Source organism: Balaenoptera musculus, chromosome 9, assembly GCF_009873245.2.
Source record: "Balaenoptera musculus isolate JJ_BM4_2016_0621 chromosome 9, mBalMus1.pri.v3, whole genome shotgun sequence".
NCBI classification, from domain to species: domain Eukaryota; kingdom Metazoa; phylum Chordata; class Mammalia; order Artiodactyla; family Balaenopteridae; genus Balaenoptera; species Balaenoptera musculus.
Genome location: NC_045793.1, coordinates 14,378,606 through 14,405,893, shown reverse-complemented (window position 1 = coordinate 14,405,893; position 27,288 = coordinate 14,378,606). Strand labels below are relative to the sequence as shown.

Genomic DNA, 27,288 nt, shown 5'->3' with positions numbered 1-27,288 from the left:
ATCCCACATGCCGCGGAGCAACTGGGCCCGTGAGCCACAACTACTGAGCCTGCGCATCTGAAGCCTGTGCTCCGCAACAAGAGAGGCCGCAATAGTGAGAGGCCCGCGCACCGCGATGAAGAGGGGCCCCCACTTGCCGCAACTAGAGAAAGCCCTCGCACGAAACGAAGACCCAACACAGCCAAAAATAAATAAGTAAATAATTTTTTTAAAAAAAACATGCCATAGAAGCCAAAGGAAAAAAGTCCTGGAGACGATGAAGTGGTTACCGGAGTCAAGTATAAGAGGAGGATTAAGAAAGATAAGGAATGAGAAAAAAAAGATATCTAAGTTCTATGACCTTCAGTTGCACGGTTTCTGTAGAGCGATGCAAAAAAGGGCAGAGGTTAAGGGTAACATATCCAAACTAGGAGACCTGGAGAGCAAAGGAAAGTGCTATAATTATGATGTGATAATTATGTCAGGACATCAGGCATAAACCAGGAGTGTCCTGGACGAATAGACACAGTTAGTTACCTAGTTGTGGAGGAAGTTAGTAGCACAGCCAGGAAGGCAGCAGATACCATCTGTTAACTCAAAGGATTTGGTTGTGAAAAGGAAAATAGGACGTAAGTCAGAAGAAGTAGCAGGGATAAGAAAAGGCTTTATCAGTTACCTGTGTGGGAGGAGGGAGGACTTCTGATGTTGTAAAGGAAAGGGAAGGAGTGGACAAGAGCATCCTGTACCCTCCGTCTCGCTGAACTTCACGACGCACACAGGGGGCCCTCAGACATTTCCTGTGTGAATGTTGACTGGGACACCAGCCCTCCAGGAAGCAGCAAAGACTAGAATAAGCAGGAGTGGAGAGGGGGCTTTCTCTCTTTGAAACTATATGGAAGGAGAAAAGAAAACACCATATGACAAGAAAAGGCAGGCCAGAGTGCTGTATTTCAACCCAGTGAGTATCGGAGGACTGAGGTGTCAGAGAAGAATGCTTTTCCAAACTGGCCTTCACTATGGCCTTTTCTTCAAGGGAAAAAAAATAAGAAAGTTAACTCTTAGGAGTTCTTTAAAGCTAACTTGTATGTAGATTGCCAGAAAGAGAACAATAGGAAATATACCCATAGTGCAAGATATAATTTCATTCAGTGCCGAGCAGTTGTTTTATTTATAATTTCATTTCAGGTACAAATTGGGGGCTCCAGAGAGGTCAGAGGAACGCTTGTCCTAAGTTTAAACTTGAGAAAGAAAACAATGGTTGGTGTCAGGATATGAAGATGTGACCATACTGATTACGTGGGGGGAGAGGAAGCTCTCAGCCGAATGTCAGACAGAGGCTAAACAATCAAAATGGGGTTCATCTACAGATGATTCTTAAATTACAACTAGGCAACTCATCCAAACTTAGCACAATCTTACACAAAGGGGAAGGGAAGGCTTTCACAGAATGTAGTAGAAATAGACCTGTACAATCTGACAACACCATAGGATCAGTGAATGGTCACCAGGGAACACTCAGTAGCAGGAAATTGCAAGTCATGAGTCACATTCTACAGCGCGGAGCTCACAGTATAAATAAAATAACCAGGTGGACAGATATTTATTATAAAAGTCAGTTTATTTTCCCTTTCTGTGTTTCATATTTTCCCTTTTTGTCAGTAATGAGCAATTAACTGATTGGAAATCTGCTTGATTAAATAACATTAACAAGTTCATAAATGCACCACATTTTAGAGTATAAAGCAAGAGGTTGAAAAATATTCCCTAACCCAATGCAAATTAGGCAGCCCTCAAAATTGCACATTTTTCACCTGTTAACTTCCATAATTTAAAATATATATACAGTATGACCTTAAAATATTGATAATTAGTATAGAATTCCCAGCCTTGAAGACGTATATTCTACAAACTTCTAAAGAATAGATACCTAGATACGCCTCAGGCCCTAGCAATCCATTAATGTGATTCAAGGTCACATACTTAACACTTACAGGGCCAAAAGGTCTTTCTTTTTCTCTAATTCTAGTCTTCTGCTGAGGTAACGCAAGGAACCCAGTTGCAACAGAGATCAATCCTCTGAAAATAGGGCTAAGCAGATTAGCTTCCTAGTGGATCCTAAAGTTCCCAGAGAACAAATCTGGGGTTGAGTACTTCAGTTGTAAATTACACACTGGCATGTTCACAACTGAGGTACCTTATGGTCCTTGAAAGGAAGACTAAAGACTTCCAGGAGTCAAAGGGAATTCTGAATGAAGACGGAGGAGAACAAGTTGACAATCACTTGAAGATATTTCTGCTTCTGGAGCTGAACGACTTTAGAGCAGATACAGAGTGACTGAGCCAATCAGCATGTAGTGTGATTTTTCCCACCGTGGTTAACAAAGGGATTCTCTGTCCAAGGCAGGCTTACGCTGGACCCAGCTAGAGTGCTTTATCCGGATTTGATGCTTCAGAGACGAGGCACGCTCTGCAAACTCATGACCAAAGCAAAATGCAACGATCCTTTCTATTCGTGGAGCACGTCACTGATACAAACCATGCCTGACTGCCTTGTGGGCACTCGGCTTTCCAGGCTGGAGAACTTGGGTCCAAGTCCAATATAGCATTTACGGCCAACAAAGACGCTGGCAGATTCATAGGCCATTCAGTACATTCATGAAACAACAGCGATAAAAATCATTAACAGTAATTCCTGTCGTGTAGAAAAACAGCCCAGCCTTCACTCTGGTCAGCGTCTCCGGTGGCTGACACTGTTGAAAGAGGCTTGACAATCTGAGGTTATGCTAGAGCTCTTAAGACAACCCCAAAAGAAGGTGAATGAAAAGAAATAGTCCTGATGTGTCTCCTATTATTCTTGTTCTTTTGTGGGCACCGGTCACCCACTCAATATGCGAGTTTGTCGTCTTTGCATAAGATAGCACATTTCCCTCACTATTAATGGTGAAATAAATAGAATTGTGCAACTTGTCTGTGAAGAGAAAAAAGCATTAAACATGCAGTGACAAGTTAATTAATTCTGTTAGAGCATCATGTTTTGAACATAATAATGAATTTGGACAACTACATTCTTTTTGACTTTGTACAAGGACAACTCAATCTTTAATGAATTAGAAAATGATTTTGAAAATTACAGTTAATATTACAAAATACTTAAATGTTACATTACAGTCTCCAAAAAAAGAACTAAGGTACACAGATTAAATAACTCATAGGTAGGGCAGAAAATTGATGCTGGAGCTCAGATTTAAACAGTGTTTCTTCTAACAGATTCGGTTTTCTTCCTATTACATTTCTAGTATGATCATACCAACAGGTTCATCAGGAGATACTTCCCTCTACTCAGAAGTAGATGACAGAGCTATACAGCCCAGTCTGTAGAAGCTGGAGGGCACTCAGGCAGAAGAAAGCATCCTTTGTGATAGCAGAGTACATAAGCCTTAAGGCAGCTCCAGGGGATTCCAGGTGCTGAGCTATCCCAAAGGCTCCTTGGATAGGCTGGAGGACAGCATCTAGACTTGGGCAATGGAGGCTGCCTCCAATTAGGATGCCCTAGATTTAGGGACAGGATACTGAATGCATCCCCTGGTGGACGAAGCCGTCACCAGACTCTCAAGTAGACCTGTCTTGAGCACCGTCTCAGTATGTGATAAGAGTATGTCACATGCCTATTCAACAGAGAGCAGTGTTTTAAAAGCACAAGGCCTTATTCTGTATTGGCTGTTTCCCAGAAAGTACAGAGTTCCAGCCAAGAATGTCGAAGGCACAACAGATATTTTCTCAAGAGACTCGAGGTTCACTTTAGAACTTGCACACCACAGTGTTAATTACAGCAATGCTTCTTTTTTAACCCTATGTGGCTTGGCGTACACATTTCCTTAAGAATTTCCAAATTATATTTAGCAGACAGAGAGTACTCTGGAAGAGTACCCTGATTAATGGTTGGGGATATAAGCCTCTCTTCATTTTTTCTGGAATTACAAATGACAATACTCATAAGACTCAGGTCAAGGGCAAACTAACAGCCGTTTCCTTCCTTGAAAAATGAATGTGTCTTTCAGAATAATAAAATGTTACTTTTCACAAAAGAATCTTTAAAAGCGGTCAGCAATTTTGTTGGTTTAAGAAGTGATTTAACCATAAAAAGAAATGAACTATTGATACATGCAACAACATGGATGAATCTCAAAATAATTATGCTGACTGAAAGAAGCAGACAAAAATACAGAGTGTATGATTCCATGTATACAAAACTCAAGAAAACGCAGGCTAATCTATAGCAACAGAAAGTGCGTCAGTAGTTACCTGGAGAGAGGTGGGATGGTGGAGAGGCAAGAGACAGGGATTATATAGGGGCCATGAAGAAACTTTTGGGAGTGATGGATACATTTACTGTCCTGATGGGGATGATGGGTTCACAGACATGCGTGCACATATGTTAAACTGTACCAAATTTTACTTGTTAAATATATGCAATTTCTTTTAAGTCAATTATTCCTCAACAAAAAAAAACTACTTTGCATGTAAAAAAAAGTGATTTAAGTAAATGCTTTGAACTAATTTAATTTAAAAACTACTAGTTTTAAAAAAACAAAAAGGGCACACACTTACCATAAGAATGAAAAAGTAGAAAACCCACATCCATCCTAGGCTGTCCTGGATCAAAGACACTAAATACTAAAAGGGAGAAAAAGAAATCACAATATAATCCTTTATATATTAATAAACTGAAGTAGCTAAAAAGTAGATTAGGACTTCCCTGGTGGCGCAGTGGTTAAGAATCCGCCTGCCAATGCAGGGGATGCGGGTTCAAGCCCTGGTCTGGGAAGATCCCACATGCCGCAGAACAACTAGGCCTGTGCGCCACAACTACTGAGCCTGTGCTCTGGAGCCCACGAGCCACAACTACTGAAGCCCGCACACCTGGAGCCCATGCTCCACAAAAGGAGAAGCCACTGAGATGAGAAGCCCGTGCACTGCAACAAAGAGTAGCCCCCACTCACTGCAACTAGAGAAAGCCCACGCGCAGCAACGAAGACCCAATGCAGCCAAAAATAATAAATAATAAAATAAATAAATTTTTTTTAAAAAAGGAGATTAAACATATCTCTTCTAGAAAATAAAAGGGAGTTAGGATTTGTATAATGTTTTGCAGTTTGCAGAGCTCTTGCACATACATGCTCCTATTTAAGCTTTATTGACAGCCTTCATTTGGTAAGCTGGCAGAGTCCACATACAAAAACTGTGTAACAGAAGGCACAAGTCCAGGAGGTATATTTTTTTTCACTTTGGTATTAAGAGAGGCTGATGGGGACTTCCCTGGTGGCGCAGTGGTTAAGAATCCACCTGCCAATGCAAGGGACAAGGGTTTGAGCCCTGGTCCGGGAAGATCCCACAAGCCATGAAGCAACTAAGCCCATGTGCCACAACTACTGAGCCTGCGCTCTAGAGCCCACGAGCCACAACTGTTGAGCTCGTGTGCCACAACTACTGAGCCTGTGCTCTAGAGCCTGTGCTCTGCAACAAGAGAAGCCACCTCAGTGAGAAGCCCATGCACTGCAACGAAGAGTAGCCCCGGCTCGCCACAACTAGAGGAAGCCCGTGTGCAGCAACGAAGACCCAACGCAGCCAAAAATAAATAAAATAAAATAAATAAATTTATTAAAAAAAAAATTAAGAGAGGATGATGAACAGCCTCAAGTCACTTCCATTTAATCATTCCTTCTTCCAGTGAACGGTACTATAATTGATGCTTTTAAAAATAGTTCGTCTTCGCGACTTCCCTGGTGGTCCAGTGGCTAAGACTCCACGCACCCAATGTAGGGGGCCTGGGTTCGATCCTTGGTCAGGGAACTAGATCCCACATGCCACAACTAAGAGTTCGCATGCCGCAACTAAGACCCGACGCAGCCAAATAAATAAATAAATATATATATATATATATTTTTTAAAAGTTCGTCTTTTAAGTATACCACTCATTTTTCAATTATACTATTTGCTCATAGGATTACTGTATGACTTTGACACTCTATAGCATATTCTTTTATTTTCAATTAATAAAAGGTATACAGTAGTTTTTAACCCATGTTATTTTTTTAAAAAAAATACATGTAACATAAAACTTGCCATTTTAACCATCTTTCAGTGTCCAACTCAGCAGCATCAAACACATTCATGATGTTGCACAACCATCACCACTACCTATTTTCAAAATTTTTCATCACCCCTAACGGAAACTCTGCACCCGTTAACTCTCTACAAGAACTCTCCATGGCCCCTCTCCTCAGCCCCTGATAAACTCTAATCTGCTTTCTGTCTCTATGAATTTGCCATTCAAAATATTTCATGTTAAGTAGAATCACACAATATTTTTGTGTCTGGCTTATTTCACTTAGCATAATGTTGTTAAGGTTCATTCATGTTGTAGCATGTATCAGAACTCCATTCCTTTTTATGGCTAAATAATATTCCATTGCATGGATATACCACATTTTGTTTATCCATTCGTCTATCAATGGACACTTGAGTTGTTCCCACCTTTTGGCTACTACGAATAATGCTGCAGTGAACATTGGCAAGCAAATATCTGAATCCGTTTTCAATTCTTTGGGGTACAACATACCTAGGAGTGGAATTGCTGGGTCATATGGTAATTCTATGTTTAACTTCTTGAGGAACCACTATAGTGTTTTCTACAGTAGCTGCACGATTTTACATTCCCACCAGCACTGTATGTGAATTTCTCCACATCCTCACCAACACCTGTTACTCTGTTTTGTTTTGTTTTAATTATAGCCATCCTAATTAGGTGTCAAGTGGTAGCTCATGTTTTTGCTTTGCATCTCCCTAAGGATGCTGAGAATCTTTTCAGGTGCTTACTGACCATTGGTATATATCTATCATGAGGAGTCGTCCCTATGTTTCCTTCTAAGGGCTTTATTAAGTCCATATTAAGCCATGGAGTTTGGGATTTCATACCCCAAGCAATAGGAAATCATTCAAAAATCAACATGGCAGGGGAATGAGTAAAGCTAGCTATGCTGCTTCCCAAGCCATGAAAGTCAATCTAATGCTGACCCATGTTCACAGATAGGGATCTTAACACTGGCAGGCATTCTAAATGAAAAGAAACTCCTTGAAATGCTAACTACAATCTACCTATTTGATTAATGAAGAAAACATTAGTTGGGAAGGAAAACTTAAAATACAGTAATTTCAGAAAAGGATGCCCATACCCCTTATAGGAAGACATCGGAACAGGTGGCCAATAGCATTTTTTAGTTCCTACTCCAGAACAAATTTCTCCTACCTTTGCTAAGTTTGTTTTTCCTTTAGTCTCAGAATCAAATATGCTAACACACTGACACTATAAATCATTCATTCTACAATCATTCCACAAATATCTGAATGTCTACTGTGTGCCAGGCACCGTTCCTGGTACCAGGGCTACAGTAGAACACAAAACAAATAAAATGCTGCCCTCGTGAAGCCCACCTTACCGTGGGAGACACAGACACTAACAAATAAATGTGTAATATATGGCTGGGTGGAGACCAGCATTAAGATGGTGTATCTCCCTCAGTATTTGCTCTTGCATTAACCACTAGCAATCGGATACCACTGATCCACCCCCATTAAGCAGCAATCTTCAAGGCCATTTAATGACCTCAATGTCAAAACTACAAGCCTTTTTCCTTCCACTCTCTTTCTCTTGACCTCTCTACCTCTATGATCTGAGTAACACACCTCCTCAAATTCTGGCTTCCTGTTTCTGTGACCATTGGGCATCCTCTGAGGTTTTACCTGTATTTTCTTTCCCCATTAAACATCACATCACTTCCACGGTTTCAACCATTTTATCCATGCAGTTGATTCTCAAATCCACATTTTGCAAAATTAGCACTCAATGACCTAGAGGAGTATACCCTAGGAGAGGCATGGCTCATGACTGTCCCAGAGAAGGGATGCCTTTCTGAGGCTGAATGTAAGCAAAAAAGATCGATTTGAGGGGCTTCCCTGGTGGCGCAGTGGTTGAGAATCTGCCTGCCAATGCAGGGAACACGGGTTCGAGCCCTGGTCTGGGAAGATCCCACATACCGCGGAGCAACTGGGCCTGTGAGCCACAACTACTGAGCCTGCACGTCTGGAGCCTGTGCTCCGCAACAAGAGAGGCCGCGACAGTGAGAGGCCCACGCACTGCGATGAAGAGTGGCCCCCACTCACCGTAACAAGAGAAAGCCCTCGCACAGAAACGAAGACCCTACACAGCCAAAAATTAATTAATTAATTAATTAATTAATTTTAAAAAAAAAGATCGATTTGAATAGTTCTGATTACCTAGAGTAGGCCAATCTTAGCCTAGAAGATCTCACACTTCAGAGTGCATAAGAATCGCCAGGAAGGCTTGTTGAAATACAGATCCCCAGGCTCTCACTCAGCAAGTCTATAGTAAGCTTAGTGTTCGGTACTTTAATGAACTCCCAGATGATTCTGGCATGAGACATTTATGAACCGCCTTTTGAGACACAGTTGTAGGAAGCAGAGAAAGCGACTCAGGGCAGCTGCAGAGTTCATGGCAATTTCTGGCAGGGATCCATGGGAAGGATGTGTGTACGTGTGTGTGTTTGGTAGGGGGAGAGAGGTAGGGCCTGCATGTCAGGTGGGGGTAATGAGAAGCATGTGTCTCATGGCCTCCTTGGAGTGCCAAGTTCAGGCTGGAAGAAGGGGGTGGCGGGCTGGGACTGGAGGATCTGTCTTATGAGGTGTTAGCTTCTTTCCAGACAGGAAGAATCTGGAGGTAAAAGTGGAAAGAAGGAACTGATAAATGTAGAGTGACCTTCCACATTAGGTCACATCAGCTGGACCTCAGAGACTAAAAACCCAAGGCTTTCAGTACAGTGCACTACAGCACAAGAGTGCCACCCTACTGTGGCCCAGAGGGCGGGGGTAAACTCTTCCACCGCTGAAGGACTGTTGAACACTCCATGTCAAGCCCTCCCCTGCTCTCTCACCTGGCCCACCGCAGCTCCAATGCTCCCGGTTCCATCAACTATTCCTGTGACGGTTGCCAAAGCCTCACTGCTCCCTTGGATCAGCTCCTGACGACCCAGGTCCGCAGAAATAGCAGAGCTAATCATATTAGAAGGTCCACCAATAAAAAATCCTAAAGTCATAAACAGAACAGGTTCTTATTAACATACTATTTGTAACAATGCTAGGAATCTACTGAATAAAGCAAACTCTTAATCCCAATACTCCAATCAGTATGTTGGAGAGAAATGAAAAGAGGGGAAAAAAAATAACCAATAAAAACGGAAACTCCCCCAGATAGTAACGTCTTCGAACTAGTTAGCATCTATTTTTCTCTAGAAAATGGAGCGAACACACAGCTTTCTAATCCTGTGAAGTGTGCATTCATTGACAACTAACTGCACTGGCTTGTCAAATTCTCTTACGGTAGAGGTGCATCGCAGAGCATCTGACTGCCCAAATTCAACCAAACATCTTGAAAAAAAAGAGAGACAGGAGAAAAAGCGATTTCAGTGGTGTAGGGGGTTCTATCTGCCACTGCTCTCGGCGAGGCTGTCCAAGGACAGAGCAGGAGCTGGCCCGTGTGAATGTGTTCGTGAGGCTGGATCAGCCCCATGTGCCCCACAGGGCAGGAGCAGCTCCCACTATCCTATGATCTCAAGTTTACAAATAAGACTTCTTCTATAACACGGTCCCTAATTGCACTCAGTTGTTTCATCTGGGGATCAAGGGAAGAAATTCTGACCAATTCCAACACAGGAGGAAAAACTAGCTATACTGGACCTTCTGAAAGCCTGTGAATTGGTTTCCAATGTGGCATCTTCCTAAGCCACTTCCGCAAGTAACATGAGCAGGTGGGGCAGCAATCAAAAATCTTAGAAAATCTCTGTCAAAAGGGACTGCCTCTGTCACGACAGGACTGAGAAGGTCACACGAGAGCAGAGAAGTAGGATCCGGAGGAAGCATCTTTCCTTTTACCTTTTGAGTTCTCTATAATTATGGTTTTAGCATTACTCAGATTGAAGGAGAAATCAGTTTCCTTTTTTCCTTTTTCCTTATAGAGGAACATACAGTGAAATGGAGCCTATGCCATACCTGTGACAGCCATCAGAAGTGCATTGATGGACTTATCATTTGGAGAACCTGTGAGGAAAGACACAGACACAGAACAACCATGTGAGGAGCGCAGTACGTGTGCCCCCACCCAACAGTACACACAGACCCGGGCCTGGATCTCCGTGACCTCACAGATCACTCCCAGGGACAACAGGCGCATACAGCTCCATCACCACCTCCCCCAACTTTTATTTGTAATGTCTGCTTCTTGCTGGTGCTCAAGCTAATGTGACTTCTAAAAGCTACAGGAAAACTCTACTTCTATCTCAGCAGCATCTTAAGGGACATATACCAAACCTAGTAATTACCATCATTCCTCTTTTGAAATCTTGTCCCTTTTATTGTTTTATTGGCTCTAATGCTGCCACTCTGGAGCCTACCCTTGAACAAAGCATATACACTCCCAAGCAAGCTTTTAAACAAACCAACAAAGCAGAAGAGATGCCAGTTTCCTCCCCAACACAAATAAAACTATGTGATACTTTTAGCGGCATTTACAGGACAATACAAAGGTCCCATATTATGCCTTTGTGGCTGGTCTCAACTATCCCCCCAGGGCTGATCACTGACTCAAGGCAAATAAATGCCTTAGTCCTAAGAGATGAGGAAAACAGTTTAATTGCAAGGGAATACTCACGACTATATCCAACGAGGGACCCGATGGCCAGAAGCAGACTGAGAGCTAACACCGGGGCTCTCTTCTGTAGCACATCAGAGATGAAGCCTTGCAGAGTTCCACCTTCAAGCACAAAGAGTGCAACCCAATCAATATTTCTAATTTAGCTCAGTTACCTGACTCCTGCTTACCACATAACCCTCCACCTGCGATCAGGATCCTAACACTGGTCTATCCAAAACGACAGCTGACTCTCCTGAAAAATTTCCTCCGTAATTTCCTGTTAGAAAGGTTACCTATTAACTGCCATGATGGCTGATGGGGACGGGACACCACAAATAAGGGAAAATCATCAAAACTACCCCACTGTTCCTTGCTGTTTTTCCTTCTCCAACCAGCTGTGAAGGCTTTTGCTGCTTTTTATTTGAAAAGATAATTAATTAAGAACTGTGCTTCATCGGCTATTAGTAGTAGTGAACATAAATATTCACTAAACTTAAATGCAGCAATCATGGTTTGGTAATAACTAATAGGTCAATACGTTTAAAAGAAGTGATGTGGATCCTTGAAGCAACGCAGTCACGTTTAGATGCAGTCCTGCTTGGAGTCTAGGGGCAATGGGACACCTGGTACACCCTCATCAGAAGTACGTGCAGGTCTAAAGGCAGCAACCTCACCTTTGGCTCTGGATCTAAGAATAAGGGCACACAAGTTCAAATACAGCAACAGTATATCACCTAAGGATACACTGTGCTTTCACGTGCTCAGGGCAGTTTAGTCTTTCCACACTTCTACATGTAAACATTACAAAAAGGATACTAAGGTTCTGCCATAGCCATATAAGCAGTACCCGCTAACATGCAATCTGTACGTCTGTCTGATTTTAAAGTTTCCTACTTCCTTGTTTACACTTCCAGCTAGAGCAAAAAGTCACTGTTAAAATCTGCTGTGTACAATGAAGCAACTGCAAAACAAAAAAATTAATCCCTGCTATTATTCCTACCTTTATGATCTGACAATCAATACACTAAGCTAGTACGTTTCCCTTCTTTGGCTGCGGTGTGGTATATAAAATGAACACATTCACATCCTAACTTGAATCTCTGACATACAATTTGCTTTACAGCTAAGCTATCGCTGAAAGTGTACAAAAGGGTTACACTTAAAGAGATCAGAGAGAGACGTCCCTGCACTTCCCAAGACAAAAGAACTGATCCATCAACAAAGGACTGAGAAAAAAGAGCCCTATAAATCACAGGGCTGCCATAGGCTAGGTCTTCTTTTCTAAGGACTTTTTTTTTTTTTAAGAGTTTGGCTATTTACTGGTAGGACAGTTTAGGAAAAATAGCTGTGGAATAAGTAATAAAACTTTAAATGATGCCAGATTTCATAACCCAGTAAAATATGACTAGTGACTAATTCTTATTACAGGAAAAGATGTATCACTGGCCTTACCTATAATTCCTCCAACATCGTACCAAATGGACAGCCTGTCGGCTTCAGCCTCCTTCCATCCGAAGTTATTACTCAGATAAAAGGGCAACCAGAAGAAGAAGGAGTAATTCACTAACTTCAAGCAGGCATAGGCCAGTGAATACTGTAAGAAAAACATCCAACTACCAGTAAGGAACAAACAGCACAACATACCTACCATTTTCATGTAATTAAACAACAAAACAAAACAGAGGCGTTTGGGGCGAATAGTACCTGATTTTCAAATTAAATGTTTCTACAAATTCCTATTTGCCTGACTTTACCTAGTCTCCCTCTTCTCTTCATCCCCGCTTAGCGTCTAGAAAGGCAGTACAGTAGGCCTCGGGATAAAAAACACATAGGACTACTCCTTAATTGTCCCCCCACTTTCTTCTTTCAGTTCTCTGGTAGAAGCAAACCAGTGTTTTGAACCTGCAAGGCAGGGCACATACTCATATTTCTTTATTTAGATAAAGATAAAAGGTATTCATGCCACTGACTAGCACTAACCATAAGCAAACGAATCCAATAACATCACAGCCTTTATTGCAAGCAGCCAGACTTTTTTGGTGCTTCTGCTTCCTGTGAAGTTAACATTACGGACAATGCGAAGCAATGGGACTGGACGACAGTTCCGAGGTCTAAGAAAAGCATCAACGTGAAAACTACTTTCACGCTGCAGTTTCCACAAGCTTTGAGTCAAAAATGAAAGAATAGGATCGTCATGGGTCTTGTGGCTCTAGGTTGAGGAATGAAAGCTACAGCTGCCTTAAGATGGCAGCGGGGCTGAGAATCCTATATTCAACACATTATTACCAGGAAATCCTGACATTTAGCATCAAAGGAAAAAGGGGGAGGAACAGAGAGACTGACTTCAAAGGGTGTCTGGCTAGTATATCCTTCTCCCCGGAGCTGCCAGTTAGTCCCTGGGTATCACTTGTTTTAAAGCAGCTTCCCAGGCAGGGCAGCAGAGCAGCCACCACCACCCCCACCCCCCCCAGAGCCAAATCCCAATCACGAGTGCATTTTGTCCAGACAGCCTGCCACAAAGACAAAGGAATTAAGTTAACTGGATTTCCTTTACACCCTGCCCATGGCAGGGAACAATAGCTTGTGAAACACAAAGGAATAGCAAAAGAGGGCCACGTTTAGTCACAACAAATCTAAGTTCTGTCTCAGAAATTAACCTATTACCAGCAGAACATTTTAATAACCACTTTAAAAAATACTGATCATTAGCATAAGAACAGGCCCAAAGGAACTTGCATTTCCCTTGTATTACGCATCATCTTTTGGTTGAAGACTTGTGGGAACATACACTTAAATTTTAACTCACACTTTAAACTATCTTGTTTGTAAATGTCAGTTCTCTTAGCTTGGGGGCAGGTAGAAGGGAACTGTAAAGTATGAAATAGGACAACCTGCAGACTCTGAATTTAACTGAGGGGTTACGTTCATAGAGCACCATTAAACAATAAAATAAAAAAGGTGCTTATTCACAATATAATAACCTAGCGTTACAGACCCCAGGGAGGACTGGTAGACCTTCTGTCCATAGGAAGGGGAACTGAGACACGAGGACGGGCTGAGTGACTTACCCCAGGCCGAGTTAATGGGTAAGCTGGCAACATAACCTAGGCCTCTTAACTTCCACTCCCACGCTAGAGCGCCCGAAACACCAAGACAGAAAAACTGCAGCAGAAGGGATTCAGTTTAGACATCAGGAAAAAACCTAACTGTAAAGGTTGCGGAAACACTGGAATGCATTACCAGGAAATACTGTGGAGTATTCTGCTCTGGACCTTTTAACAGAAGGGCAAACTTTTTTTCCCCTAGAATAGTAAGAATATAGGCAAATCAAACAGACCTAACGAACCACTCAAACCTCTCTTGGGCTATTTATAATTCTATAAGACTTCAACAGGCCAAAAGGTATATATTTAAAAATATCAATTTTGCCTTCTTACTCGAAGGCTAGACCACGATCAGCAAATTCCAGCTCACGGGCCAAATACGGCCAGGCCCATCTGTTCCGTATCGTCCATAGACTCCTTTCCTCTACTGAGTTGAGTGGCAGAGACTGTATGGTGCCCCCAAAAGCTGAAAACATTTACTAACTGGCTCTGCACAGAAAAGGTTTTGCCAACCCCTGCATTAGATTTCAGATAAAACTTCAAGTGGTGCCAATACAGAAACAAGCTGAGGGCCAATATTCGCTACTCCTCTGAACATATATTCCTAAGATAAAGTCTGAGAGAGAAGCGAAATACTTCAAGATGCTTTATCCCAGGCAGAGTTACTATCCAGGCTATAACATCTCACTGGCTATGGTGAGGAGATTTGAACAGGCTTTACCGCTATAACTCCGGGAAGGCAACAAGCCTGGTAAAAGCTTATCGCCTTGACTTGGGTAATAGTCTTGTCTTCCTGGATTGAATAATTAGGCTCAGCTTCATCTTCATTTTCAGCACCACTAATTAATGGCCTGTGCGAGTCTTCTTCAAAATTTTCTTCGGCCTCAATACCTGGGAGACCTACAACAAGAGTGACAGCCATGTTTACAGAGGGCCCTCCAGGTGCCCAGCACTGGGCTAAGTGCTTTGCATGCATCATTACTTACGGGGTCCATGTTATTTTTATTTCCATTTTACAGAAGAAGCTACTAAGGTTCAGAGTCCAAGGTCAATTAAGGTCACACAGCTAATGAGCCACAAACCCAGGCCTCTAATTCTCCTTGACCTGGCTTCAAAGCAAAGCTTTTTCAACTACATCACACTATCTCTCTTACATAATACCAAAAAAACCATTAATTACGTGCTCTTAAACTGACATGTCTCTTTAGTATACTCAAAAGAGAGAAGAATCATACATCTATCTGCTTCTGTGGTTTCACTTGTACACGTTCTGTATTTAACCACAGATAAGTATCACACTAAATTATTTTTATGAAGGAAAATAAATCTGTCTCAAGAAGTGAAATTCGAAATACATCCATGCTAATTTCTAGCCAGCATCTCCATTATGAAACCCATTTGCAAATGATGAGTTTTCCCTGAATCTATAAAAAGGTGAGCCTCACTCCCTCAAACATTTGCAGCTGTGCCAGGCGAGGCCGCAGCGTGGACAGGATACAAACAGCGATACTGCTCCTTGAATTCACTGAAAGGAGCTCACAGTTCTCCTAGGAAGAAAGAGACGGGCTGTTCTGGCCACAGGTTTCTCTTTGCCTGTAACAGTAAGACGTTCTGAGTAGAAGAGCAGCTTCTCACCAATTTCTTCGGGTGATACCAAGAGTCCAAAGAAGATGATGATCCCACCAGCAAACTGCACAGCCGCCGTCACCAGAAAGGCATACTGGAGGGGGAAGGGAAAGGTGCTCCTGACGCATCTGAGATGCTCATTAAAGGCACATTCATTAGAGGCACATGGTGGGGAGGACGGGGCGACTGGGAAGGAAATGAGCGCTGAGCGCCTAGCCTGTGCCAGGCACTGAGCTAAGTGTTTTACTTGTGTTTTCTCACAAGTTTTTCCCAGTGACTCCATGGGGCTCAGAGAGGATAATCAAGGTCCGCTGGACACTGAGTGGTACTATTACGATCGTGAAATCAGAACTAGCTCCAAAAATACTCCTCCTTACACTACTCAGCCTCCTACAAAAGACAGTATCTGCCCTCAAAGACATTTTCCAGTTGAGGGGATTAAACAGTACACAAAATAATAGTATAAGGCAGCATGTAGCTGAATAAATGAGAAGTCCCAGTCCTAATAGGAAACAAACAGGAACTGAATTCAGAAGAAGGAAACAGCTAAAGAGGTTGAAGGAGGGAGACAATGCTTTAGGGAGCAGCTGAAAATCACAGCAATTGACCACCTTTCCTGGCACGGCTGAGGCAAAGGCACCGGCACCGGGTGGGAGGGAGATGGAAAGCCTTCTGCATGGTGGGAGCTGAGAGCTTCTGCTGGGGGTAACAGGGAAGAACACTGACTTGGAAAGGTGCTATCCAGATGAAAGACTCAGGAGCCAGGCTGCATCGCTGAATTTTATTTTATTTAAGAGTGGAGCCTGATGCGGATAGACAGGTGACAAAATTAGTTTTTCCAGAAGTCAAATCTGGGAGCAGCACGTAGGGTGAACTGAAATCCCCATCTGAGCCAAGTAGTAAGTACAATCCAGGTGTGAAGCTAAGAAACCCGGGAAAAGGTGGATGTGAACACAGGAAGGACGTCCCACTGGCCCTAACTAGACCAGAATTCTTCAGGGACCAAACACTTGGTGAGCAGCTTAAAAATGTATCTGCTTTTCAAAACAGCAATTTACTTTTAATTATTAGGGTTCTGAACAGGCAATAGGTTGACATGATTCAAGCAACAAAAAGTAGAAGATGTATAGTTAAACCCTCCCTCCCATCCCTTCTCCCAGCCATTCAATTCTCATTTTTCCAACATATAAGCACTGTTATTTCATTTTTACTTTCCAGAGATTGTTTTGGAAACATACAAGCCAATACAACAGATACTCTTTAATTCTTCCTCCATGTCACACAAATGGCAGCATTCAACACACACGGTTATGCACCCTTGCTTTCTTCACTTAACACACCATTGAGCTGTTTCCCTGTCAGGACATTAAGGGCTGCATAATTCTATTTCACAGCTGCACAGCATTCCACTGAATAGGAGTTCCTTGGTATAACTATTTCCCTTTTGGTTGACATCTGTTACCAATCTTTTGCTATTACAAATAATGCTGAAGTAAATAACCTTGTAGATGTATCTCTTTGTACATGTTGAAGTATATTCACCAATGGGATTAATTCACAGATGTGGAACTGCTTGGTGAGAGCCATTATAATTTTGGTAGACCATACTGACCCCAAGAGGGGTTATTTACTCTCCCATCTGCAATGCCTGTTTTGTCACATCCTCATAAACGCGTTATCAAACTTTTGGGTTTTTACCAATCTAATAAGTATACGGTGTCGTTTCTTTTCTTTTTTTTTTACAGTGTAGTTTTAATTTGCATTTCTCTGCCGACTAACACCTAAACTCCATAAGGGTAGAGATTTTTGTCTCTTGGTCAGGGCTCTATTCTTTACTGCCTTGGGGCACTTAGAGGAGCTTAAAAATATTTACTGAATGAATGAATAAATTCTGAGTGAAGTGGAATACCCTGTCGTATGTTTACAAGCCATTTCTATTTCCTTTTCATGAACTACACATTCAAATCCTTTACCTTTCTGCGTGTTGGTCTTTTTCTTATCAATTTGTGGGCATTCTTTATATATTAAGGAAATTAGCTCTTTATCTGTAATATGAGTTGCAAATACTTTTCCCCAACTGATATGTCTTTAGATTTGGTTGTTTTTCCATGATTAATTTTTCTAACATGTTTGAACTTACCAAAAGTTTGTCCACTCTTAATACAAACCTTGCCCCACCCAGACATAGCTCTAGGTCATTTTAAGTGGTCACAGGATTATTTCCTAAAATAGAAAATATATTTATATACTCACAAAAAAGCTAGAAAGAAACACCTACCTCATAACCATACTGCAGAACAGAAGAAGCTAGACATGCTCCCAAAATATTGCCCACTGAGGCACAGGCACTCCAGAGACCAAAAACAACTCCTCGTCTATGATGGGAACAGTGCAAAACAGAAGACAATAGAATCAGAAGGGATTTTGTGTGCAGTTCAAATACAAAATGGCCAAAATAGTGCAGGTTCGCATTACAAAGAATCAATATTCTATATTAACGTTATTTTAAAGTACACCCAAATGGCAAAACATCAGGTAGGTCTCTTCTAACTCTAAGATTCTATTATAAGTTCAATTTGGGCCTCACTGAAAAACACCATTAAGAGAATTTAAAAAGACAAGCCACAGACTGGGAGAAACTATTTGGATATCACTTGTCTGACAGAAGACTTGTCACTGGAATATAAAGAACTCTCAAAACTCAATAATGTAAAAAACAGACAACACAATAAAATGTTAAAGAGTATAAATCTACAATAATCTCAAATACAAAGTTTCTGAAAAGGGGGCAAAAGATTTTAATAAACACTTCACACACACAAAAAATAAGATGTGGAAATCCCTGGTGGTGCAGTGGTTAAGAATCCACCTGCCAGTGAAGGGGATACGGGTTCGATCTCTGGTCCAGGAAGATCCCACATGCCATGGAGCAACTAAGCCCGTGTGCCACAACTGCCTGTGCCCTAGAGCCCGCAAGCCACAACTACTGAGCCCATGTGCCACAACTACTGAGCCCGTGCGCCCTAGCACCCGTGTGCCACAACTACTGAGCCTGCGTGCTGCAACAAGTGATGCCCGTGCGTGTAGAGCCCACGCTCCGCAACGAGAAGCCACCGCAATGAGAAGTCCACGAACTGCAACCAAGAGTAGCCCCCGCTCGCCGCAACTAGAGAAAGCCCGTGCGCAGCAACGAAGATCCAACACAGCCAAAAAATTTAAAAAATAAAAAATAAGTTAAGATGCAAATAAACACATGAAAAGATGCTCAACATCATCAGACATTAGGGAAATGCAAATTAAAACCACAAGGAGGTATCACTACACACCTCCTAGAATAGCTAAAATCAAAACACACTGAGCATACCAAGTGTTGGCAAGGATGTATAGCACCTAGAATCCTTATACTCTGCTGGTGGGAATGTAAAATGGTTCAACCACTTTAGAAGAAATTGCCAGTTTCTTAAAAAGATAAACACACACCTATCATATGATCCAGCCATCCTACTCCAAGGTATGTATCCAAGGGAAATGAAAGCATATGTCCATACAAGGATTCATGAACAAATATTCACAGTAGCTTTACTAGTAAAAACCGAAAACTAAAAGCCTGAATGTTCACCAATAGGTGAACAGATAAATTGTGATATAATGGATGACTCCTCAGCTATAAAAAGGAATGAACTATCAATGCAGACATGAATTAATCTCAGCATTACTGTGCCGAGTGAAAGAACACAGACAAGAAGACATACTGCATGATTCCATTTATATAAAATTTTAGAAAATTCAGATTAAAGTGACAGAAAGCAAATCAGTGGTTGACTGGAGATGGCAGTGGGAGGGAGGAATTACCAAGGGGCACGAGGAAACTTTGGGGGTGATGGATATGTCATTATCTTAATTGTGATGATACTTTTACGGGTGCATGCATGCCAAAACTCACCCAACTGTACCCTTTGAACGTGTGCAGCATATTGTATACCTCAATAAGGCCATCAAAAAAAAATGGATATGTGGATGAAGAATCTGTGGAAGGGAAACTAGCTATTACAATAGTCCTGGAGAAAAACAACTAGCTCTGGACTTAGGCAATGGCAGTAGGGCTGGTGAAGAAAGAAAAAGACAAAAAAAAAAAAGCAGTTAAGAAAAATTAATTTTTTTAACGTATAAATTTGTGTATTAGGACTTCCCTGGTAGCGCAGTGGTTAAGAACCCGCCTGCCAATGCAGGGGACACGGGTTCGAGCCCTGGTCCGGGAAGATCCCACATCCCACAGAGCAACTAAGCCCGTGCACCACAACTACTGAGCCTGCGCTCTAGAGCTCGCGAGCCACAACTGTTGAGCCCATGTGCCACAACTACTGAAGCCCGCACACCTAGAGCCCGTGCTCCGCAACAAGAGAAGCCACCGCAATGAGAAGCCCACGCACCACAACGAAGAGTAGCCCCCGCTCGCCGCAACTAGAGAAAGCCCGCGCGCAGCAACAAAGACCCAACACAGCCAAAAAATAAATCAATAAATAAATTTATTTTTTTAAAAAAAGTATGTTACATTTTAAAAAATAAAATAAAAAAATAAATTTGTATTTTATTCTACTTTATATTAATAACACACAGTGTTAGGTCTAGGTTCTTCAGCTCTTTCAACATTTTTATAACCTCACTGAGACAGAAGGAATCTTAGAAATGAACAGGTAGACAACATTTAACAGTGAAAACTAAAGTCTTTTCAGAAGTCCCAGCTCTGCCACTTCCAGCTGGGTGATCTCCAGCAAGTCCCAGCCCAGGCTCAGGGCTCTCATCTGGAAAGCGCTGTGCTCCTCAAAGGACTGAGTGCAGTGACAGAGTTGACAGTTTGGGCCTGCAAGGATGTACCTACTAGTACTACCTGCCTCAATGTGTTTTAAAAAACTATGACCCCGACAACGGGAGGAGGGACATGACTCAGCCAAGGTAATAGCTTTCCAAGGCAACGTCCTCAGTGGATCACTTAATTCCCCAACTTTTTTCACTTGGAAATCAAATGATTTGAACTAGATAATCTCTATGTTCTCCCCAGTGTGAAAATGCCCCAAGCCTCTAAAACCTGAAACCTACCAAGAGCGTCCTAGAGGGCCTGAATAACACTGGCTGACCAAAGGCATGATTTCAGAAGAAACTGGTTGAAAACGACTGTGACTTTAAGTTATCATAGTTTTATTAGTACTTTGTGGTTTATTGTTACATTTCACAGGAAGAGTCACTGTGTGTCAGGCAATGCATCATTGATTTCACTCACTAGTGTTATTTGCTTAAAAACAAACTGTCTTACTTTCAAAAGTAAACTGTAATGGCTTTCTTGAATTTGTTGTCTTTGTGACTGAGCCAGAGAAATAATCAAGAGGTCAGCCTACCCAGTCACTGCCACCTACCACCAAATGTCACCCAATTTATAAAAGTTCAGATAAGGATTATCTCAAAATGATACATGTCAAAGTGATTATCTTTGAAGTGACAGGATTTCAGGTGGTTTTGCCTTTATTTCTCTGTGTTCATTTACAGTATCTGGTTTGGCTACAATAATCAAGTAACCGCTGTATAAATTTCAAAAATCATGATTGGAAAGAAGTTATGTTAAAAATCTTAATAAAAATAAACAACACGCAAGCGGACAGCATCTCCTACTCCAAAAGAAAACTAAAGTATCCCGGGGGAATGAGCACCTCCGAAAATCCATTCTGTTAAACCAGTGACACTAGAGTGGGAAAGAACTGGAAATCACTAGCACACTGAACATAATCAGAGCATTCTCGGTAAGCGGTGCTGATTCTAACCGCACGGCACTTTACAGGTGAACTTTCACAACAACACAGAGATCATTAGCCAGCAAGCACCTCTACTCCGACTATGAAACGGGGGAAGCTGGAAAACCGAGAGGAGTTGGTCAAAGCATGCACTGATCACCGCGGCGGGTGGATAATGCCTGCTGTGTACACTGGTCCCTACGTACAAGAGTAAACAAACAAAAAGCATACAGCCATCGATGAAATAAATGTGCACCTCACAACACATAAATATTTATCCAGGACAAATGATAGAAATCCAAATTAACAGTATTCCCAAAGGCAGAGTGTCATAAACAATGATAAACAACAAAGGCAGAGTGCCACAAACAACAATAAACAACAAAGCCAAGTCTTTGGGTAGCTCAACTTATTTTCCATCCTGTAAATTACATATGGGTCTTCTTGAGTGGCAGTAGGTGCCCATCCTCAAGCCATGGCCCCCGCCACACACACACACAAACTCACATACAACTGATAAGTACTTAAAGGTTTATGGGAAAAATGGCCAACTTAACTAAGCCCCAAAGTTTGGCATTCTTCATCTGCATCTTCCTTTTTTTTTTTTTTAAAGGGAACTTTGGGTTTTTTAATTTATTTATTTACTTTTGGCTGCGTTGGGTCTTCATTGCTGCGCACAGGCTTTCTTTTGTTGTGGCGAGCGGGGACTACTCTTTGATGCAGTGCGCAGGCTTCTCATTGCAGTGGCTTCTCTTGTGGAGCATAGGCTCTAGAGTGCACGTGCTTCAGTAGTTGTGACTCGCAGGCTCAGTAGTTGTGGCGCACGGGCTTAGTTGCTCCGTGGCATGTGGGATCTTCCCGGACCAGGGCTCGAACCCGTGTCCCCTGCACTGGCAGGCAGATTCTTAACCACTGCGCCACCAGGGAAGCCCCATCTGCATCTTCTTGAAGCCTTTGCTCTGTGACCTTAGGGCAAGCCCCATGGATAACTTCTGGCCTCCGTTTTCTTATCTTTAAGAAGGTTAAACTAGATCACTGAGTCTCAGAAAAAGGGAAAGCAAAACCCACAGGAAGATACATGATGAGACGGCACGTGAGATTTCTGTTATTATGGTGTGTTATTTATGTTCTCTAAAGGGAAGATTTAAAAAAAAAAAAAAATTTGAGACGTACGGCTTTAGCCACACTCAAAATCTGACCATGGACAGGAGACTGCTGTGAATGAGTCCCACAGGCTAGACCATCTCCAGGGTCCACATTATTTCCAATGTACTTTGACATGAAACCTCCTCTCCCAGCTGCTCTAAACTTTCTAAAATAGAGGGAAGACGTGGGTGGTGTCGAAGGGATCAGGTGCATTGACTGACAAGTCTTGAACAATCCCATATTAAAACTACTTAAATAGAGAAATGAAAGGAGGAGGAAGTGGCATACCCAGCTTTCCCAAACCAGCTGCCCATAACAGCAACGACGCAGGGCCAACCAGTGGACTGCAGCAGGCCGTTCACGATCCACAGGCTGCAGTACAGCCCCTTGTTGTAGAAATGCAGCCATTCTGTGAGGGTGCCAAAGACAAACACCTTAGAGAAGAAGAAAGAAAAAGACACGTGTAACACCTGCGTGGACACCCCAACTAAAGACCCTATGTGAAAGATACAGTCGATGTCTGGGGCCTGAGAGACGTGTGGCCGACTCTTCAGATGCTCCTGCCCAGAGCAGCGCTGAGTGAGACCACCACCAAACCACCCCCACCAGACAGGCAGAGATGGCAGAGCGTAAAACGCAACGAGGACCATCCTTCCAACTTGCATCTTCAACTCTAAAAGGTTAAGTCCCCATTGTTGGACCTCTTTTTACATCTATTTCCCTTTCCTCTTGTTTATGGAAGACAGCTCTGGGGACTACCTGACTTCACACGTTTAAATATCGTTAGAACAGCCCAGGCACATCATGGGGACCAGAAAGCGCCAGCTATTATTAACGCCGTGCCTAATAAGTGCAGCAGCGTAACTTGTGATTGGCTCAATCATTTGGTGGCATTGATCAAAGGACTGCTTTTTTCCAGGCATTCTGCTCGGGGTGGGCATTTTATTTGTAGTCAGTCTCCTTCGGGAATATTTGGCATGGGTTTCAAAATGGTATGTCTAATACTGTATGATTCCAGTTATATGACATTCTGGAATGAGCAAAACTATAACGACAGAAAATCAGTCGGTGCCTGCCAGAGGGTGGGGGCAGGAGGAAGGGTGGCAGTTACACAACTACACTCATTTGTCAGAATTCAGGAGTATATGCTAAAAAGGGTGAGTTTATTGAGTTTATGTACATACTTCAATTTTTCAAAAAATGTAAAAAAGAAAAAACAAACAAGAATGTATACAGGTTTAAAAATAGTATGTATATATGTGTGGGTGAGCAGCTTGTGAATAAATAAAGTGCTTCAATCTCTGAAATAGAAAAAGAAGTTTTTCCCCATACACAAATGGCAGACATTGAAAAACAGTAATAGAGTCTAACTAAACTCCACGCTTTCATTCAATCAACAAAAATTTATCACCAGATGCTTGTAAGCAAATAAAGATGAATCAAATATGGATCTTGCCCTCTATAGCACTTAATACACCAGGCACTGTTCCAAATGCCCCACACATAGTAACACACACAACCCTCACTGCAACCCCAGGTGGAGATATTCAGAAGGGAAGGCTGAAGCACACAGAAACCGTAGCTGGAAACTCCCGGGGAAGGACTGAAACCCAGGCGGGGCAGGTCTGGGCAAGTCTGTGGTCTTAATCACCCTGCTGCAGACTCCTAGGGAAAGCAAGACTGACACAGAAATAAGCAGGCTGAGCAGCAGACAAGACAAGTGCCTTCAAAGAAATCCAGGCACGGGAGCTCAGGACAGGGAAGGATGACTTCTGGGAGTGGGGCTGGTAAAGTAAGGCATAATGAAACAAGAGTCATTTGGCCAATGACTTGAAGGAGACGCTGAGTTATACTATCAAGAGTTGAAGAGAGGGGTTTCCCTGGTGGCGCAGCGGTTGAGAATCTGCCTGCCAATGCAGGGGACACGGGTTCGAGCCCTGGCCTGGGAAGATCCCACATGCCGCGGAGCAACTGTGCCCGTGAGCCACAATTACTGAGCCTGCGTGTCTGGAGCCTGTGCTCCGCAACAAGAGAGGCCGCGACAGTGAGAGGCCCGCGCACCGCGATGAAGAGTGGCCCCCGCTTGCCGCAACTAGAGAAAGCCCTCGCACAGAAACGAAGACCCAACACAGCCAAATATAAATATAAATAAATAAAAATTTAAAAAAAAAAAAAAAAAAAAAAGAGTTGAAGAGAGAGCATTCAAGGCAGGAAGAACAGCAGGAACAACAGCCGTGAGGTAGAAGGGAGCAGGATATGTTAGGGCCACAAAAGGTATTGATAGTTTGATCTGGGAGAGCAGAGAGGTGAAGCACAGGACAGACATGACTGTGGAGGCGGGCTGGGACCAGGTTCTCAGGAGCACTGGATGCCAGGCGAGTTATGCTTTGATTTTGCTCGTGACTGAGAATCAAGCAAGGGGCATGACTGAAGTCATACTTTAAGGACATACCTAAGCGAAAAGGCACAGAAGGGATTAGAACACTGAAGATTAATTTTTCTATTCTATTCTATATACAGAAGTGGGGGATTGCTTGGATTGTAAAATACCTGGCTGAGATAACAGTAATAGTAATAAGAATAACACCTTTCAACTTACCACTAATGCAGAGGAGCACATGCCAAAAGACAGAACCCATCGCAAATTAAGCCGATCCCCAATGATACCACTGATGAAAAGGCCCTAAAAATAAAGCATTTTATTTTATAGCTCTGGATAACAACACAGCCCGGAAAAAGTAAAACGCATTCCAAAGCAAACGAAGCAAACAAAACACAAAAATTAAATCTCATTCTCATGCCTAGCCTAGCTATCTAAATCAGTTTCACTAACATTTCAAGAAATGACAATTGTTTCTGCACACTATACTGTAAACACTTCATGCACCAAGACAGTACAATTCAGTGCAAATTTCCATTCTATTTGATCCCCTAACTGCCTAAGAGACTGAAAAGAAAAGAAAAGAAAAAAAAAAAAAAAAAAAACAACCAAAGAATAATTCTAATAAAACAAGCACACAAATATGTTTCCTCTTCTAGAACAGATGAACTCCTAAACATCAGTTACCTGCTTTCCCAAAGGGATTCCTCTTAGCCATTTGCGTTCTGAATTAAGATGTTACGTGTCCTGCAGAACAGAAGCTTCGGGGGCACATGCACTGCCTGTTTAATCTGACCCTTGGGTTTCATGACATCACGAGGCAAGGAGAGCACGGAGGCAGAGACGATAATTAGTTGAAGAGAGGCGCAGATGCTCCGCCTTCTGCTGTCCTCCCACTGAGTGGCAGGAATTAAAATGCCGAGATCATGGCAGTAAGGCAGACCAAAGAGCTAAGGGCAACGCACTTTAGGTTTCTTCCACAAATATGTAAAATGAATAAATGTCTTGACTAAATACCTAAATTCAGATACAAGTGTTTCTAGTAAATTGACTATATTATAAATATAATATAGCTGTATAAATATATCTATATTAGAGAAAATTTAGATGATAAACGGCATAATAAATGTTTCTCCCTCATTATTGTCCAGTTTTCACTACCTCAGAAGAGGCACCCGCAAACATTAGAGAAGAGTCTATGTTCTATAGCTCCAATTCACATGGTCTTATACTATATATAGCGGGGGGTGGGGGTGGTGCGGGACAGTGGTGAAGAAAATCTCTCAATTATGTTTCAGATTAGGCAACCAATTTATTCTGTATTGCTCCAAAGGTCCACACAATACCTGGCAGTTACAGAAGGAAATGCAGCTCAATATAAAGAGCTATGATCACTGGTTTTTCATGGCATTTATCTTTTATCTCCTAAACCTATTTAATCCTATAGACAAGTATTATCATCATAACTCTATATCTTCATAACTCTGTAGGTAAGGAAACTAAATATCAAAAAAAAGTTAAATTCCATTTTGATACGAAGCTTATCATAGCTAGTTGGTGGTGGTGAGCTAGTGGTTCCGTGAGACGACACAGCCTCTTCTAAGGCTGAAGGAGAAGCATCACTGGGAGTGCTCCTGCCAAAGCCAAGCGATCCTATATTGGGATTTTGTACAGAAAAGGCTGGCCTGATCATCAGAAAATCTACAAGCAATAAATGCTGGGGAGGGTGTGGAGAAAAGGGAACACTCTTGCACTGTTGGTGGGAATGCAAATTCCCACAGCCACTATGGAGAACAGTATGGAGGTTCCTTAAGAAACTAAAAATAGAACTACCATACGACCCAGCAATCCCACTACTGGGCATATACCCTGAGAAAACCATAATTCAAAAAGACACATGCACTCCAATGTTCGTTACAGCTCTATTTACAATAGCCAGGTCATGGAAGCAACCTAAATGTCCACTGACAGACAAATGGATAAAGAAGATGTGGTACATATATACAATGGAATATTACTCAGCTGTAAAAAGGAACGAAATTGGGTTGTTTGTAGAGACATGGATGGACCTAGAGACTGTCATACAGAGTGAAGTAAGTCAGAAAGAGAAAAATAAACATTGTATATTAATGCATATATGTGGAATCTAGAAAAATGGTATGGATGAGCTGGTCTGCAAGGCAGAAACAGAGACACAGGTGTAGAGAACAAATGTATGGACACCAAGGGGGGAAAGCGGGGGGAGCGGGGTGGGATGAACTGGGAGATTGGGATTGACATGTATACACTAATACGTATAAAATAGATAACTAATAAGAACCTGCTGTATAGCACAGGGAACTCCACTTCACTGTACAGTAGAAACTAACACAACATTGTAAAACAACTGTACCCCAATTAAAAAAAAAAAAAAAGGCTGGGCTGAGAAGCTAGGCTAAATGATCCAAGATCTGCTCCAACTGTGTCTGTAAGTTTCCTCTTCAAAGAAAAGATATTCTAGGAACCGCC

The 27,288-nt window shown here is 42.2% G+C and overlaps 1 protein-coding gene across 6 annotated transcripts in view; it reads right to left on the bottom strand.

The window, feature by feature from the left end:
* Positions 1–1,578: 1,578 nt before the first annotated feature.
* SLC37A3 (solute carrier family 37 member 3) overlaps positions 1,579–27,288 on the bottom strand; it is a 45,339-nt gene continuing 19,629 nt past the window's right edge. For 2 of the 6 annotated variants that reach the window (XM_036863695.1, XM_036863696.1), the window contains exons 5-15: positions 25,000–25,083; positions 22,689–22,834; positions 17,750–17,846; positions 15,481–15,565; positions 14,567–14,745; positions 12,194–12,335; positions 10,760–10,861; positions 10,102–10,149; positions 8,988–9,139; positions 4,588–4,653; positions 1,579–2,947 (exon numbers count right to left, since the gene is read on the bottom strand). In XM_036863695.1, coding sequence (XP_036719590.1) covers positions 2,855–2,947; positions 4,588–4,653; positions 8,988–9,139; positions 10,102–10,149; positions 10,760–10,861; positions 12,194–12,335; positions 14,567–14,745; positions 15,481–15,565; positions 17,750–17,846; positions 22,689–22,834; positions 25,000–25,083 — 1,194 coding nt within the window. In that variant the 3' untranslated portion in view covers positions 1,579–2,854. The other 4 variants (XM_036863697.1, XM_036863699.1, XM_036863698.1 and 1 more) reach the window with 4 other exon arrangements.